General features: G+C 38.5%; 1 protein-coding gene across 1 annotated transcript in view; it reads right to left on the reverse strand.

The window, feature by feature from the left end:
* LOC126273405 (radial spoke head 10 homolog B-like) overlaps nucleotides 1-19285 on the reverse strand; it is a 72373-nt gene that overhangs the window by 24299 nt on the left and 28789 nt on the right. Inside the window, exon 3 of the mRNA XM_049976956.1 lies at nucleotides 17760-17933. Within this exon, the coding sequence (XP_049832913.1) occupies nucleotides 17760-17933 (174 nt within the window). The remainder of the gene's footprint in view (nucleotides 1-17759; nucleotides 17934-19285) is intronic.

Genomic DNA, 19285 nt, shown 5'->3' on the forward strand with positions numbered 1-19285 from the left:
ACATGTAATTTTGCCATGGTGATGGCACATGTGTGCGGGTGCGCTTTGTCTTGATGGAAAATGGCTTTCTTCCTAGCTAAACCTGGGCTTTTTCATGTATCTTTTGTTGCAGTTTGGCCAGGAGGTTAGCAAAGTATTCTCCAGTAGTTTTTTTGCCAGTGGGGAGATAATCTACAAACAGAATCCCCTTTGCATCCCGGAACACTGATGCCATGACCTTTCCCGCCAAAGGAATTGTCTTTGCTTTCTTTGGTGGTAGAGAATCAGCATGTTTCCTCTTCTTTGATTGTAGTTTTGTCTCTGGGGTATAGGAGTACACCCAAGTTTCATCTGTGGTCACAAACCAGTGCAAAAAATCTTATTTGTTTCTTCTAAAACAGTCCAAACATTGATGATATATGTCCATTCTCATGAATTTTTGATCCAGGTCAAGAGTTGTCACACCCACCTTACAGATAATTTTTTTCATTTCTAATTCTTCAGTTAAAATGTGATATACCCTTTCAGATAACATCTGGCAAGTGTGAGCAGTTTCATGCACTTTCAATCAGCTCTCTTCCATGACCATTTTAAGCTTTCCTGGCAAAATTTAAATTCATTTGTCCACTTGGCAACAGTCGAACATGAATGAATTGAGTCCCCCAGTGAATTCTGGGAATTCGCATGATGATGATGATGATATTGACCCAATCAGTATTGGTGGAACAAATTGCAACATTCTCATAAAGTTAGGGCCATACCAGAATAATCTTATTAGCCAGTGCAAAGACTGCTAAGAGCATTGAAAGACTGAACTAGTTAACATGTACATCAGAGTTGTTAATATCACAGGAAACACATCCACAGTCATCTGATGGACAAGATGAAGAAATATTATGTGTTCATTGACCCACCACAGGTGGTGAGCATGACAGAACAGAATTACAAATTTTAACAAAACAAATTAACCTCAAGATCTAGTAAAAGTAAGAAAGAAGATAAGATGGTAGAAACAAGAGGCAAGAAAGAAGACAAAAATGCAAGATGATGAACAAGAGTGAAGAGAAGGACACAAGAAAAGTTTAAGTTGTCCCCTGGATAGAAGGAAGGTGGGTCTCTTTCAGATACTAGTGGTGGCGAGCAGAGGTGAAGGTGTGAGCTAGCTGACTACTGCTCTACAGGATTGCAGGGTTGTCTCCAGACTTGCTGGGTGTAAGGGATGTTCCTGATATTCCTGGAGGTATAGGAGGCTGTTGGAGCATTGCTACAATTTGCAGACATCATTGGCCTGCAGCCTTCAATGTATTTCCTCATAGTGCAGTCACCAAATATTAATAACAAAGACAGATCTGGTGAGTTTAGTGGAGCTGTAACTGTTTGTGATTTGTATTGGTGATTGTAGACATGCTTGAGAGCTCACAGTTTTTGCTTACAAACTAACTAGCAAAGGGTCACACAGTAATGTTGTGAAAGCAATTTTGGACTCAAAAAAGAGTAATCTGGGCTGATGTAAAATTAAGGGATTGTATATAATCAGAATACATGTTTATAATTATTGATATCTATTGTAGTTGTTAAACCATGAGTGTACCAAGCAAATTAGTGAAAATGGTTGAAACATATGGGTCTTTGAGTGAATGGACACATACTCTTGGAGTGGCTCTGGCCACTCATAAAGATTAAAGCAATGTTAAGCGAAAAGAATTGTTAGATGCTGATAAGGCAGATCAAAAATAAACTGGATGCTAAGGACTTGAAAATAAACTGGCTATTTACAGTGATGAATTTAATATTAGGATGAAAGAAATGTTAGATGCTAATAATGCAGAACTCAAAAATAAGGAGAGCCAAAATTACCATGTAATATCACAGTATTGATGGAAGAGTCATTCTTCATTTTTGTGTATTTGTGTTTTGATGGTTGGGAAACCATATGTTGTAGTTTGATCTATGTTTTCAGTTAATTAAAATGAAAATATTCCAATAGATAAAAATTTATTTTGCATACACATGTCACTGTCCTTGCAAGCATCTACGGCCACTTTTCAGAGGACTCTGCACCTAAAACCAATCTTTTTTGTTAGTTTATTATTTGCGTTTCAATGAATGAAACTATTAATGATAACAATATTATGAAAACGAAAGTTGCTACTCGCCATATAGCAGAGATGCTGAGTCACAGATAGGCACAACAAAAAGACTGTCACAAATAAAGCTTTTGGCCATAAAGACCTTTGTCAACAATAGACGTAGACACACACACACACACACACACACACACACACACACACACACACACACACACACACACATGACTGCAGTCTCAGACAACTGAAACAACAGGTGCCTGAGACTGCAGTTGTGTGTGTGTGTGTGTTGTGTTTGCTTGTGTGTGTGTGTGTGTGTGTGTGTGTGTGTGTGTGTGTGTGTGTGTGTGTCTATGTCTATTGTTGACAAAGGCCTTAAGGCTGAAAGTCTTTTTCTTGTGACTCAGTATCTCCACTATATGGAGAGTAGCAACATCCCTTTTCATAATATTGTTACATTCCATCCTGAATTTTCTATACACTGACAAAAGTGTTTCAAAAATAGGATTATACAAATGTAATTGTAAGGTGGTGGTGTTTCTTTTTTTTCTGGGACTGGAAACAGGTGGGTAAAGTTTTCATGCATGTTACAAATGCTCTCTGAGAATTGCGAAAGCCGGGGAACCCTTTGTGGCTGAAAATCTCATCAAGGATTTCCTTGCCAACTTGGTGGCTTGTATTTGTCCAGCAGACCTAAAGGAAAATTTTTAAAAATAGCTCTTTCACCTCAAACTGTTGCTCACTGAGTCAAAGATATGACCTCAGATATGGAGCAGCAAATTTTGTTTTATTTCCAATGGCTCTTGATGAGTCCAGGTACACTGCGGACATACCTTAGCTTCTAAGGTCATCATAGTCATTTGGGGTATCAACGACAATCTGCGTGTCACCAAAGAATTTCTTCAACTTATATCATTAAAAGACACAACCATGGGTGTGGATATTTTTCTAGCCATGGAAAACATGTTCGGGTCAATAGGTTTAAAATGGGAATGCCAGACCAGTCTAACAAAGGACGGAGTCCCTGCACTATGACGGATATGCACTGGATTCCTGGGTTACCTCAAGTCAAAAATGACTGAAGTTGACTTGTTCCTTATTCGCAGCAGTCCATTGTCTGATACACCAGGAGACACTTTGTGAGAAGATTGTCAACATAAAAAAATGTTATGGACACAGTTGATCGAATAGTTAATAATCTTCACTTGCATGGACTCAATTGTTGCCAATTTAAACAATTTCTGGCTGATATCAAAGTGGAATGCCATGCTGAAGTAAGATGGTGGAACAGAGGGAAGGTACTTCATTGGTTTTTCTCTTTGAGGGACGAAATCAATACCTTTTAGGAAATAAAGGATGTCCAGAAGAATTACTTCATGACCCTAAGTGGGAGGCAAATTTGACTTTTTTGAGTGACCTAACTGGTCATATAAATACTTTGAACATCTCACTTCAAGAAGAAAATCACTCTGTTGTTGATTCAGTGCGGACAATTCACGTAATTAAAAAAACTTATTTTGTGGGAAAAACAGTTACACGAGGAGAATTGTGGACACTTCCCTGCATTAGACAGCATTAAAGAAGATGTGGATTTTTCAGATTATGTTCAAATCATTTGCAAATTACAAGAAGAGTTTGAGAACAGATTTTTTGAGGTAAGTGAGCTTCAACCAGTCTTTGACGTATTTGATCACCCATTTTCCCTTCGTGCAGAGGAAATCTCACAAGTGTTTCAACTAGAGCTGATTGACCTGCAGTATGATATCTGCCTGAAGGAACACTTTCTTATATGTAAAACTTTTCAAGGCTTTTACAGCTGTTTTCCACAAGAGAAGCACAAGCACATGGCCAAAGTTTTCCCAATGTTTGGTTCCACGCGTATTTGTGAGCACTTTTTCTCCCTTTTAAAGCTTGCTAAAACTAAGAACCGTTCACTACTCATTGATAAAAATTTGACTAATTCCTTGAGGTTAGCAGTCTCCTAGAACATTACACCAGACCTAGATAAAATCATTTCCTCAAAAAAGAAAACCATGTAAAACGTTAATTGTCTTCTATGTTGACTGTAAGGATTAAAGGCCTCTATAACCTTAATTCTATTTTTTAATAAATTTTCAAACTTGGTCAATTAAAATTATTGCATACAAAACAGCAAACTAAGGATCCAATGTCTAAATTCTGAAAAGGGATACAAAAATTGTAGCATCAAGCACAAAAAAAAATTAGTTGTTACTACTAATAGTAAGAAAGAGACCCTATATTTCTCACAGAAAATTATTTCTAAAATAAAATATTAATGCACTAATTCATTTAAGAAATTGATACGTTTTTCAGAAGGCTCCTACTGAGCACGTAAGAAGTGTGCATGTGCAATACTAATAGAATCAACCTTTGAGTCAGAAAACTACTAACAAGGGAACCTCCCCATCGCACGCCCCTCAAATTTAGTTATAAGTTGGCACAGCGGATAGGCCTTGAAAACCCGAACACAGATCAGAGGAAAACAGGAAGAAGTTGTGTGGAACTATGAAAAAAATCAGCAGAATATACTAACTGAGTAGTCCATGTTCAAGATAGGCAACATCAAGGAGAATGTGGGCTTAGTAGTGCCGTGGTCCCGTGGTTAGCATGAGCAGCTGCGTAAAGAAAGGTCCTTGGTTCAAGTCTTCCCTCGACTGAAAAGTTTGATTTTTTATTTTCAGACAATTCATTTACTCACACATAATCAACTTCGCTCTCCAAAATTCCTGGACATGATCAGATTTGCTTGGACATATGCAGGATTTGACAGTCTACACGTGGAAAAATTTGAAAACGTTAAAAACATGTTTTGACAGAGCACAGGGAAAATTGTGCGACTGTGAAACTGTTACATTCATTTGTTGCCGCTTGTGTGACAAACTCTTTATGTTTTGATCACTTGTTTGGGAGTGATTATCACATCCACAAGAAAACCTAAATCGGGCAAGTTAGAAGAATCTTTTCACCCATTCGCCAAGTGTACAAGTTAGGTGGGTCAACAACATATTCCTGTCATGCGACACACACGCCGTCACCAGTGTCGTACAGAATGTACCAGACGTATTTTCTTGTGGAGGAATCGGTTGACCTATGACCTTGCAATCAAATGTTTTTGGTTCCCATTGGAGAGGCACGTCCTTTCGTCTACTAATCACACGGTTTTGCAGTGCGGTCGCAAAACACGGACACTAAACTTATTACAGTGCACAGAGACATCAATGAACAAACGGACAGATCATTACTTTGTGAAAATAAAGAAAGTAAAAATTTTCACTCAGTGGAAGACTTGAACCAAGGACCTTTCGTGCTGCAGCTGTTCACTCTAACCACGGGACCCCGGTGCTCCAGAGCTCACATGATCCTTGATGTTGCCTATCTTGCGCATGGACTGCTCAGTTTGTATATTTTGCTTTTTTTTTCACAGTTCCACACAACTTCTTCCTGTTTTCTCGATTGATCTGTGTTTTTTCAAGGCCTATCCACTGTGCCAACTTATAACTAAATCTGAAGGGGGCACAATGGGGAGGTTCCCTTGTAAGTTGTTCTTCAATTCTTGTTTTGTATATTGTTTTCTAAAGCTTTGCGTAGCAATTCTGCCAAATGAACACTAATTGTTAACTAAACAGTAAATGGTTTGCTTGTTTTACCGCTCATTGACCACTTTTACAGAGCTGTGCTTCCTCTGTTATTTTGTTTATGTTGGATCTGGCCATGGGAGAGATCAGTGCAGAGCAGTGCTGCGTGGTCTCATTCACTCTGCACCTATCTTTCTCACTTCTATGCTGACACTAGCAACACACATTCACCTACTGGGCACTGAACTCTATTGCCCTGCACCTGCAGAGCATGGCAGCACCCGCTGGACTGTGTATGCAACCTTTTCCATAAAATACTATCAGATGCCAATCCACAACTTTTGTTCAGGCAAGTACTGTAAACATAAAGAATCTGACCAGCTGGAACTTTAGATAAGTTCGCCTGCAAGAACTCTTTACTTGAAGTTGTTATGTTGGCTATAAAACCAGTATACAGTGATTTAGCAAATCCAGATCTACTGAAGAAATGTCTGCCAGGCAAAACACAAAATCTCAATGAGCCATTCAGCAATGTAGTGTAGACACAAGTACCTAAAAATATATTTGTGGAGTATCATACACTGAGGCTTGTCATGGCTGATGTTGACATCACATTTAATTTGGTAATACTGGTAGACAAAAAGTCATGGAGGAGCTGGAAGTGAAGACTGTTTGGAATAAATGAATTTTACTGGAGGAAATGTACAAGGAGTGGCTTGACAAGGTTGAGGGTTGAGCAACAAGTGCAAAATGTGACCAAGGAAGCACAGTCTTTGAAGAAGGGAAAGAGGATATATTCAGATAACAAAGTACACGAAGAAGACTACAGTGCTGCCACATAATTTTTTTTTTTCAGACAAACGACCATTTTCTCAGAAAATATAGAAGACATATCCTTGACGACACTATTGAAGTTCCACTTTCAAAACACTGTAGAAAGAAAACCACTGCTCAGAATTATGTCAAATTTGAACAGCATATTATTGATGCAGAAAGGGGGGGGGGGGGGTGAGGTCAAGGAGCAAAGAAAAAAGTTAACAAAAACTTTACTAATGTATAGTGGTGTAAATGTCTTAATGTGAATGGGGCCCACTACAAATGACAGATGAATCACAATTTAACAGCTATGGTTTGAGTTCCAAATTATACTATCTAACAATGAAAACAATCAATTATTTAACTGGATAGATAAAAAAGCTACTCAGAATGCAGTGGCAGAACACACACTTAAAAGACTGGTGTAATTGGTAAGCTTTCGGAGACAGTGGCTATTTTTTCAGGCAGAAGGTGTAACGAAGCAGGGTTGCCCACTGCAATCCTGTTTTGGTTTTACACTCCTTCAGTAACTTAGTTAAGCAATGAACTTTTATTTTTATTTTTTTCATTTTCACTACTCAGATTCTGACTACAGATTCTGTGGCCTTCAGCCTCATAGCACAGAATTCAGAAATAGTTTAAATAAAATTCCCCTAGTAAAATCTATTATTTTAGTACATTCTAATGTCTATTCTGAAAGTAATGAGCTAATTAGTTTTATTGGAAATACATCCTAGTAAAAGTTATGAACAATTATGTATATTGTGTAATACATATTAAGTAAAATTCGAGTGAGCTAATAGATCAAATTCAGCTATAAACTGCATCCAAAAGAAAGCCTAAATTTTACTGATTCCAGCAATGTGTTTAAATTCCAATAGTTAACTTCAAAACCAATTAGAAATGATCATTTTAACCCTGGGAAATTATAAACTATAATATATTAACAGAAACAGTCAAATATTCAAGCACTCGTCTATACAAGGTCCGAGCTGGTGCAGTTCTCAGTTAGTTCTTGGTCAGATTCTCATGGAGCAAAAGTCCGGTTGGAACCAAAAAAGTGTAATTGTATTTGGCTTTGAACATATAACATGTATTATGAACATTGTTAAAGACTGGAAGTTTTTGACCTACCTAATGTGACGATTATTAAGTGTAAGAGACCTGGTCACATGAATATTGTGTGTGTGTGAGTGATAACAAATAAATTGCACTGTGGTTGTCATAAGTGTTCAACAATGAATATGGTCTTGACTTTTGATTTTGGAAGTCATAATCTAGAATCCTGGCTTCTTAATTGCAGTGTGATTTAGGTGAGATGGACGCAGCTACTGGGAAGACAATATTGAATAAGCAAAGCAAGGTAGGTCAGGAACACTGCGCACTATCTACTGGACGAGGAAATGTTTCACTACACCTGGTTGTGATGTGAACTTTAAGAGGCACTAATACAAGGATTCAGCCTGGCACATTACATGTGGTGCCCCTTTGGCTGAGGACATCGAACTTATGAACCTTAAGATTAAATTTGGAAGACTGACTTAGAGTGAGAGTGAAATCAGTGGCAACAACAGCAGAAGTGAGAACCGTGCATGCATAACTACATTTGACACAGTTTAGAGATAGCCATGACAGCAGCAACAGTAGCAGCCAACCAACGCAACGAGTTTGCAGCAGTGGCGGCCATGATGGAAGCAGCAGCCAATCCACACAAGCCAGACATAGCTGACCAGGGTCAATGACAGCAGGCGACGAATACGAATGAGAGCAGCCTGGCACGTTACAATGGGCTGAAGCGGAAAGAAGAAGGGTGAAGGAAAAGGACTGGAGAGGTCTAAGAAAAGGGGTAGATCTATACTGTTAAAGGGTTGGAATGATGTTGATGTGCAAAAGACTCTCATCTGTCTTCTTCCGCCAGACACCAGATTCTCATAACTCTGCAGTTGGGAACTAGCACTGCAACATGTCTTTGGTTCTCACAACCCACCTGGCCTTAATTTACGTTAATTTCTTCTGTCTCAGCATTTCTTCAGTGTAACTAGTCTTTGTTTTACTCCATTTTAGTTTCCTATGTCTTTCATTGTCTTTCCCATCTATTTTTCACTGACCCCCTCCCACCTCTGTTCTGTACAATGTGTTTAGCTTTTCACTGTTATTAACTCCTGCTCGATGTTTTAGTAGTAATCTCTATCTTGCATATTGCCCCGTCTTCCACCTTCAAGCTCTCAGGTTTTCAAATCTCATCCAATGCAGTCCCCAGTAATCAGTCTTTCCTTCTCGTCCCTTACGGTAAGCCCCCCCGACACACAGTTCTGGGTGACTTTCTAGACCTCTCTAGTCTTTTTTCCTTTACCCTTCTTCCTTTCCCTTCAACCCTTCTGCATAAAGAAGGAGCCACTGGCTTCAAAAGCTTACCAGTTACAACAGTATTTTATGTGTGTGTTCTGCCACTGATTGCTGAGAGATTTTTTATCCATCCAATTAAATAACATTATACTATCTGTATTTTTGAACATGTATGACTACAGTCAACAGTTATGGCACAGTTAATTAGATAAGCCCATCCACCACAGCGAGGTTGTACCATATCACACAGGACAACCAGTTTTTAATTGCCCTGATGTAAAAAAGTGGAGCCAAAAAATGCATAAAAAGCGAAATGAAATTGGTTTATAATTGTTGTGAGACTAGTGCAAGACATGTTCAATACGCTGTTCACCTTTTTCTGCCATAAGCTGAAATCAAGAAACAGCATATTCCACAACAGATTGGAGTGTCTTGGGGGTCACATTCAGAATGTGCAGCACAATGTGTGCCTTTGTTTCAGCCACATTCATAATTGGGGCACTGAACACAACATCTTTCAGATAACCCAACAGCCAGAAGTATCACAGATTGAGGTCAGGTGAGATGGATAGCCAAACCATATGCAAATGAAGGCTGATAGTTCTAGCATTTCCAAAATTCTTCTGCAACAGCCTCTTCACTAACTGTATGATGTGCAGAGGAGTGTCATAATGTGTAAAAATGATCCTACCCATACATCCATGCTGTTGAAGTGTTGGAATGATGATGCGCAACAGGCTCTCATAGTACACAACTGGCCATTAAAATTGCTACACCACAAAGATGACGTGCTACAGACATGAAATTTAACTGACAGGAAGAAGATACTGTGATATGTAAATGATTAGCTTTTCAGAACATTAACACAAGGCTGGCACTGGTGGTGACACCTACAATGTGCTGACATGAGGAAAGTTTCCAACTGATTTCTCATACACAAACAGCAGTTGACCCACGTTGCCTGGTGAAACATTGTTGTGATGACTCGTGTAAGGAGGAGAAATGCATACCATCACGTTTCCGACTTTGGTAAAGGTTGTATTGTAGCCTATCGCGATTCTGGTTTATCATATCGCAACACTGCTGCTTGCGTTGGTCGAGATCCAATGACTGTTAGCAGAATATGGAATTGGTGGGTTCAGGAGGGTAACACGAGATGCCATGCTGGATCCCAACGGCCCCGTATCACTAGCAGTCAAGATGACAGGCATCTTATCCGCATGGCTGTAACAGATAGTGCAGCCAGATGGGGACGTTTGCAAGACAACAACTATATGCACGAACAGTTTGACGACATTTGCAGCAGCATGGACTATCAGCTCAGAGACCATGGCTGCAGTTACCCTTGATGCTGCATCACAGACAGGAGCGCCTGTGATGGTGTACTCAATGACGAACCTGGGAGCATGAATGGCAAAACGTCATTTTTTCGGATGAATCTAGGTTCTGTTTACAGCATCATGATGGTCACATCCATGTTTGGCGACATCGCAGTGAACGCACATTGGAAGTGTGTATTCGTCATTGCCATACTGGCGTATCATCCAGTGTGATGGAATGGGATGCCATTGGTTACACGTCTCGGTCACCTCTTGCTCGCATTGACGGCACTTTGAACAGTGGACATTACATTTCAGATGTGTTAAGACCTGTGGCTCTACTCTTCATTCGATCCCTGTGAAATCCTACATTTCAGCAGGATAATGCATGACCACATGTTGCAAGTCCTATATGGGCCTTTCTGGATACAGAAAATGTTCGACTGCTGCCCTAGCCAGCACATTCTCCAGATCTCTCACCAACTGAAAACGTCTGGTCAATGGTGGCCGAGAAACTGGCTCATCACAATACACCAGTCACTACTCTTGATGAACTGTGGTATCATGTTGAAGCTGTATGGGCAGCTGTACCTGTACACGCCATCCAAGCTCTGTTTGACTCAATGCCCAAGTGTATCAAGGCCGTTATTATGGCCAGAGGTGGTAGTTCTGGATTCTAATTTCTCAGGATTTATGCACCCAAATTGTATGAAAATGTAATCACATGTCAGTTCTAGTGTAATATATTTGTCCAATTAATACCTGTTTATCATCTGCATTTCTTCTTGATGTAGCAATTTTAATGGCCAGTAGTGTATTTCCCAGCGATGTTATGGGTAACAGGTTCCATCAGACTCATCTTCTTCAAAAAATATGGTGCAACGATAAATGATGCCATCAACCAGCACCACAGTCACGTTTGCAGAACACAATGGAAGAGGCTGATGTGCGTCCAGATTTTCTGTTGCCCATATTATACAATTCTGTGTATTGACACGTCCAAAGAGATATAAATGGGCTTTGTCTGTCCACAGAATGTTCCATGGTCATTCATTGCCCTCTTAAAAATGAGCAAAAATGCTAGAGTGAAGGTTTTTCTTGGTGGCAGGTCAGCAGGAAGCAATTCCTGGACATGGATGATTTGTATAGACAGTAATGGAGGGTGTTTCATAGGATTTTATGCACTATGCTCACAGACATGCCCAATGTTCGGGCAGCTCCACATGCATTGAATGTTTGCACAACAGTATTTGTCTCATCCTGCAATACTGTGGCCACATCTTCAAAAGACATTGGATCAACTGCTTCCCTCCCTCTACTACAATGAACTTCAAAGAATCTTTCTTTTCAAATTTTGTAATTGTTTTCTCCAGACCTTCAGCAGACATTGGAGGAATGGCCTTTTTCATACTCTTCAGTGTCCAGAACTTCTGCAGGGCCATTGGCATGTAGCCACTATTCTCATAAAAGAGACTTACCACCAGTTCAAATTTTAGATCATTCTGAGTAGTGGTTCCCTTTCTACAGCATTTTGAAACTGGAACTTTAATTATGCGCACCTGTACTTCAATCATACTAGAGGAGTAAATACATGAAGCATATATAACTAACCTGTAACAGTTTCATTAAGTAGTTCTTGAGAATGTGGGTCATGAAATTAGCCAAATTTAACATTGATTTTTTACAATATAATATAATTGGATAGATATAAATCTACTCACCAAGAATTGGCAGAATGTGCACATAAAAGAAGATTATAATTTTGCCAGCTTTCAGAGCCAGTGGCTCCTTGTTCTGGCAGAAGGCTTGAAGTGGAAGGAAGAGCGGTGAAAGACACCATTTCCTAGATCTCTCCAGTCCTTTTCTTTTATGTGCATTTTCTGCCAGTGTTGGTGAGCAGATATTTTGTCTATCCAATTACATAAAATTTAACATTAGCTGGATAGGCCTTTCATACTCCCCTTAAAATGTATCGCAAATTCAACCATGATGCAATAATGGTACTGCATACTCTGGTCATCAATGTTGTTGTTCATATTCATTTGAGTGAGTGAGTTATTCTGCACATTTGAAAATTACAACATTGTGTTTGTAAATGACATAGTTCTACAACAGGAGCAGCAGAAGATGGCTGCCGAGTGAGATCACAGGTATTTTCTTCGTCCGCTAAAATAACTTATTTAAGAGGAAATAGTGCCAAGTTTAAATATTCTTTGTTTTTATTACTTGCTGTAGTGTCCGTTCTTGTCACACAACTGAATATTAGCGTCCAAGCAGAGCTTGTTCTTGAAAAAACTTGTTCTTTAGCTGAGGTCCCGATAATCGCGACATAACCCGTAATTTTGCGTGACATAAACACAACAAATTATATTCAAGTTTTCTTGATAGTGCAAAAATCGTTTAAAAAAGACAGCTACTAGTTTCATCAGTGTCTATTGTCGCAATAAAAGTGTAATTAAACATTTCTAAATCGTATTTAACTAACACATTTCGTATTGTTTACTAGTTAGATAGACGCGATCTAGGTCTAAATTTTCCGAGTTATAAACGTTTAAAAACCTGACCAAACACGCCTGATAACTTAAATTCTCTAAAAGCAAAGTAATTACAAATTCATTCTTCTGTTTTTGCATCTCTAAATCAGTAGAAAAACAACAACCACCGCACATAAGATCTTTGTGTCGTTTTTTTTGCTTGCAGACATACAATCTCGCGACCTTGACAAATTTAAAACATTCTTTAAACTTAACTATTCTTTCGAAACCGATCATGAGTGAGAAATGTGGGAGCTGTTATAGGGTAGTGAGTAGAGGGATTTGTTGCCAATCTTGTAGGAAATATTTTCACTGGGGGGGATGCAGTGGGGAGAATGTTGGGAGAACAGAAGAGGCTCTCTCCTGGAACTGCAGAGTATGCAGTAGGAACATCTTGATTGGGGAGCAGGAAAGGAAAATCTGTGCCCTTCAGGCACAGTTGGAGGAAGCAAGGAAGGAACTGATAAGGATCAAGGGAAATAGGGGGGAGGAGGGTGGTTGGGAACTGGCAGCTGGTAGGAGGATAGGAAGAAAGAGAACGAGATCTGATAGTTTTATCATCAACACCAAAAACAGGTATCTGCCACTGCCAGAGTTAAGTGGAGAAGAGCTTCAGGTAGAACGAGGAGCAGGAAATGTGCAGCACACTTCAACCGAGGCCAAGAAGCCTAGGAATGCACAAAGTGTTAGGAAGAAGAAAGTGCTGCTGCTAGGTAGTAGCCATGGGCGAGGTGTAGGCCCTCAGTTACAGGAAAGTTTAGGGGCAGCGTACCAGGCCACCAGTATCTTCAAACCAAATGCAGGGCTAAGTCATGTGATAGAGGACCTAGGGTCTTTATGTAAGGATTTTACAAAAGGGGACCATGTAGTGATAGTGGGTGGGGCGGGAAACAGTTTGGACAGGGATGGGGCATATGAAATAGGTGGTGACCTGGACAAGATAGCTTCCCTGACTCATGGCACCAATGTACACTTTGTTGAGCTGTTCCGGCGTCATGATCAGCCACGCCTTGATGGAGCTGTGAGGCGAATCAATGTGGGGCTGGGGATGGCTCTGAGGACGGCCAACTTTGCTCATGTTTCTCTAGTGCCCGTCGGGACTATCAACAGATGGGGTTTCACTAGGCATGGCCTACACCTAAACAGGACTGGGAAGGGAAGATTGGTACAGCTGATTCATGAAAGTATAGGGGGTGGATCTCGGGCCACACATGGTCAAATACCTGTTGTCATAGATAGGAAAAGTAGGTCTTTTTTAGGATAAATCCAGACAACAGGTTCCCCTGCCTAAAGAGTATCTCTAGCAGTTCAAAAAATACTGAAACAATCACTCACAAGACAGATTATAACACTTCAAAAATCACACATACCAGATGTCACAAAGAAAAACAAACCATCGGAAAGAGTAACATGGGGCATTTCACAGACTTAACAATCCTCCATCAAAACATGCAATCAATAAAAAATAAAATACAAGCATTAGAAGTTGAGCTCCAATCTTTGAACTGCACAGTAGTTTGTATTACTGAGCACTGGTGTAGAGACACAGAAATCCAACATGTAGTATTATCATTGTATGAAAGGGCAAACTCTTACTGCAGAACTACTTCAAGGGGTGGAGGATCATGCATTTATATCAGAAAAGGAACACAGTTCAAATCTAGACATGACCTCAGTACAGTAAGTGAAGACAAACACATTGAAATATCAGCTATTGAATTATCAGGGCTCGATATCACCAAGAAATTAATCATTTTGTGTGTGTATAGATCTCCCAGTGGTAGTGTGGACACTTTTTTCAATAAATTAACAGAAGTTCTAGATAAAGTCTCAAGTACAAAGGTCAACATAATTCTGTGTGGGGACATAAACATCAACACTAATATCATAAATGAATCCAGCAGCACCTTCATAAATATCCTTCAAAGTTTTGGCATGTCCCTATTGGTCAATAGTGCAACAAGGGTTACTACAATGACTGCATCAGTAATTGACCATGTGGCCACAAATATAGACAGGGAAAAATGTGATGTAGATGTAAAAGATCTCGGACTATCAGACCATCTCTGTCAAATAACAACAGTAAAATCAGGCATCGAATCATTCCCTAAACTACAAGCCTATAAACGACATCTATCAGAAATCAAAATAAAAGATTTTTCAAAAGAACTAGAAAAACAAAGCTGGGATGAAGTGTATAAGGAAACCAATGTGAATATGAAATTCTCCAAATTCTCCACATTGTTTAAATTGAACTTTGAAACACCATTTCCAAAAGTATGCATGACTGTATCAACATCTCACAAAAACAGATAGATAACAGCAGCTATTAAGAAGTCCTCCCAAACACTTAAACACCTCAGTTCCATGAAAAAGATTCACAATGATCCAGAATTCTTAAATTTCTATCATAGATACAAAGAGATTTATAGGAAGGTGCTGATTGCTGCAAAAAAGTCATTTAATGACAAAATAATATATAATGCAGAGAATAAAAGCAAAGCAGTCTGGGATGTTATAAAAAAGGAAACGGGGAGAGGCAAACAAACGCAGAATAACATACTGCTAAGGGAGGGGGATAAGGTAATAAATGATCCACAACACTTAGCAAACTATGTAAACGAGCATTTTTCAAGTATTGCAGAGAAGTTACAGCAAAAATTCCCCAAAACAAATATAACACCTGCAAAAATTGTTGCACTAGATACAATGATGTTACTTCCAACCACAGAGAATGAAGTCAATAAAACTGTTCAAAAGCTAAAAAATAAAAAGTCAGAAGGCTTAGATGATGTACCAATGTGTGTACTGAAACAATGCATAGGGATTATACAAGGCCCATTAACAAATATAATAAATGAATCCTTCACATCAGGGACATTTCCAGAGCAGCTAAAACAGGCAAGAGTTGTACCTTTGCTTAAGAAAGGTAATGCAGAAGACATAGAAAATTACCGGCCCATTTCCCTGCTGTCAGCATTCTCAAAAATAATAGAAGCAATTATGAAAGACAGATTAATGAATTATCTGAATAAATACAATCTTTTAAGCAAATCACAGTTTGGTTTTCGAAGTGGCAAAAATACGGAGTCAGCCATAGTAGAATTCACAAAAGTTGTACTTAATGCTCTTGATAAAGATGAGTGTGTCACAGGCATATTTTTGGATCTTTCTAAGGCTTTTGATACAGTCGACCACAAGATTCTATTAAATAAATTAGAAGCATTAGGAATAAGAGGGGTAGCTAATGACTGGTTTCGATCATACCTAACAGATAGGGTACAAAGAGTAGAGATAACACATACTTCAAATAGATCTAAACATTTAGTAAAATACTTATCAGAACCAAAACATATTAATATAGGGGTTCCACAAGGTAGCATATTAGGACCAATACTATTCCTGATATACATCAATGACTTTCCCAGTAGTGTTACTCATGGTGAGAAAATTCTCTTCGCTGATGACAGCAATATTATAGTCACTGAGAGAACAAGAGAACTCCTTACCGAGAAAGCAAATGAAACTCTCAAGGAAGTTTGCGATTGGTCAATAAGCAACAAATTGACATTAAACATAAAGAAAACTAATGCCATGAACTTCAGTTTGAAGAGGAAAAATGACAATGTTAAATTAAATGTAGATGGCACCTCTATAGACTGTGTAACAAATGCAAAATTTCTAGGAATGAATATTGACTCTCAGCTGAAGTGGTGCGAACACACAAAGGTACTTGCAAACAGAATGTCATCAGCATGTTATGCCCTTAGAATTCTATCATCTGTGTGTAACATGCAGTGTCTTTTAGTTACATATTATTCATATGTACACTCAATTCTTAGCTATGGCATTCTTTTTTGGGGAACAAATCCACAAAATATGAACACAATTTTCAAACTCCAGAAAAGAGCCATAAGAATAATAACCAGAAATAGTAGTCGAGCTCATTGTAAAGATCTGTTCAAAACACTGGGAATTTTAACTGCTCCATGTGAACACATTTACCAGTCAGTTGTACACATCAAAAGTAACATTGGCAATTACTGCACAAACAGCTCTGTCCATGACCATGCAACAAGAGATAGACTCAACTTACATTTACCAAGAAAAAATAAACATAAAACTCAAAACAGCATTTTCTACCAAGGAATAAAACTGTACAATAAATTACCAAAAGAGATTAAAGAAATTTCAAAAATACACTTATTTAAGAAGGCAGCTAAAAAGTACCTGTTATGCAATACATTTTATACATTGAAGGATTACTTAGATAAAGCAGAGTAGGGGTTTGATAAAAAAATGTTATACAAACAAATAATAATAATAATGATGATTATAAAACATCCAATATTCCACATAACACCTTCACTTTATTATTTTTCTTCTTTTTTCCTTTCTAGAGACACTCTCCCCTCAAGCTATGCATAGCACAATACTAACACCTCTCCCTCTTTCTGAGCTCAACATCTCACTCATTATGAAGGGATGCTGACTCAGTTTTTCAGGATAGCAAATGGGAACTTGCAGTACAGAAAATGGCCCAAGGATCACCTGTGTGTGTGTGTGTGTGTGTGTGTGTGTGTGTGTGTGTGTGTGTGTGTGTGTATGTAGTGAGTGAAGTGTTATGAAACAATGTGTGTATAGTGTGTGCAGTGACTGATAGTGAAATATGAGTGAATAGTGTGGCATTACATTATTTAATGAGTTATTTGTAAATAAATTATTGTATACCAGGAGTAAAATCTAATGATTGTCTCTAACTAGAAGTCTGTAAATATATGTGTATACGAATTAGCTTATTGTAAATTGATCTAAGCTTGTAAATACTTTGACATGTCCTATATCCTTGTAAAAAGAGATCTACGGATGAATAAAACTACTACTACTACTACTACTACTACTACTACTGGACTAGTGTTGTGACAAAACCTGCACCGTATTTCTTGTACTTATAATCCTACAAGGGCAGTATTAAAAGGTTGATAAAGATGCTTTAAATGGAAAAATCACCCTCACATATAAAACTTCATAATGAATAATTTACCTATGTAGGAAAAACATTCACATATAATGTCATTTTACCTGATAATAAGATCCATCAGGCCACATCATCTGGCCTTCACCATCCATTAGCAACTGTTTAATATGGCCTTCAAATAGTATTCCATTAGTGAAAACTAGAACTGCATTACCATCTTTCGGCCAGTGTGACTCATCACTTATATCTGTGATACTGCAGAATGATACATTCGGTATCTGCAACATATGTATTAGGATACTCAAGTTGAAACTACACTACTTTTAGCAAAAATTACAACATTCAGAGAAAGTGTTTTTAATCAATTCCAACTTAGAGTGTGTGGTAACAACAAGTGACTAACAATGCACAGAAATGACTCATACATATGTGGAATGGTGCTGCTCTTCAATTACTGTAAAAATATTAATGTTACACTCAGTCCATTCATTGAACAGACATAGTATGATGTGCTGTTGTTGTAGTCTTCATCCAGAGACTGGTTTGATGCAGCACTCCATGCTACTCTATCCTGTGCAAGCTTATTCCTCTCTGAGTAACTACTGCAACATACATCCTTCTGAATCTCCTTAGTATATTCATCTCTTGTTCTAAATCTACTATTTTTACCCTACAGTATTAAAATTAAAACAATTGCAGGCCTCAGTTGCAGCTGCAATTGTTTTAATTTGACCTTGTAATGGCCGCTGACAATGCAGCCATGTTTAAAGCTCCAATACTAAATTGGTGATCCCTTGATGGCTCAGAACGTGTCCTACCAACTGGTCCCTTCTTTTAGTCAGGTTGTGCCCAATATCTTCTTCTCCCCAAATCTATTCAGTACCTCCTCATTACTTAAGTGATTTACCCATCTAATCTTCAGCATTCTTCTGTAGCACCACATTTTGAAATCTTCTGTTCTCTGCTTGTCTAAACTATTTGTCATCCACGTTTCACTTCCATACATGGCTACACTCCATACAAATACTGTCAGAAAAGACTTCCTGACACTTAAATCTATACTCGATGTTAACAAATTTCTCTTCTTCAGAAACATTTTCCTTGCCATAGCCAGTCTACATTCAAAATCTTCTCTACTTTGACCATCATCAGTTATTTTGCTCCCCAAATAGCAAAACTCCTTTACTACTTTAAGTGTCTCATTTCCTAACCTAATTCTCTCAGCATCACCTGAGTTAATTCAACTACATTCCATTATCTTTGTTTTGCTTTTGTTGATGTTCATCTTATATCCTCCTTTTAAGATACTGTCCATTCCGTTCAACTGCTCTTCCAAGTCCTTTGCTGTCTCTGACAGAATTACAATGTCATCGGCGAACCTCAAAGTTTTTATTTCTTGTCCATGGATTTTAATACCTACTCCGAATTTTACTTTTGTTTCCTTTACTGCTTGCTCAGTATACAGATTGAATAACATCAGAGATAGGCTACAACCCTGTATCACTCCCTTCTCAACCACAGCTTCCCTTTCATGCCACTCTACTCTTATAACTGCTGTCTGGTTTCTGTATCAATTGTAAATAACTTTTCGCTTCCTGTATTCTGCCCCTGCCACCTTCAAAATTTTAAA

The sequence above is a fragment of the Schistocerca gregaria genome, chromosome 5 (genome assembly GCF_023897955.1).
Source record: "Schistocerca gregaria isolate iqSchGreg1 chromosome 5, iqSchGreg1.2, whole genome shotgun sequence".
Classification (NCBI taxonomy): domain Eukaryota; kingdom Metazoa; phylum Arthropoda; class Insecta; order Orthoptera; family Acrididae; genus Schistocerca; species Schistocerca gregaria.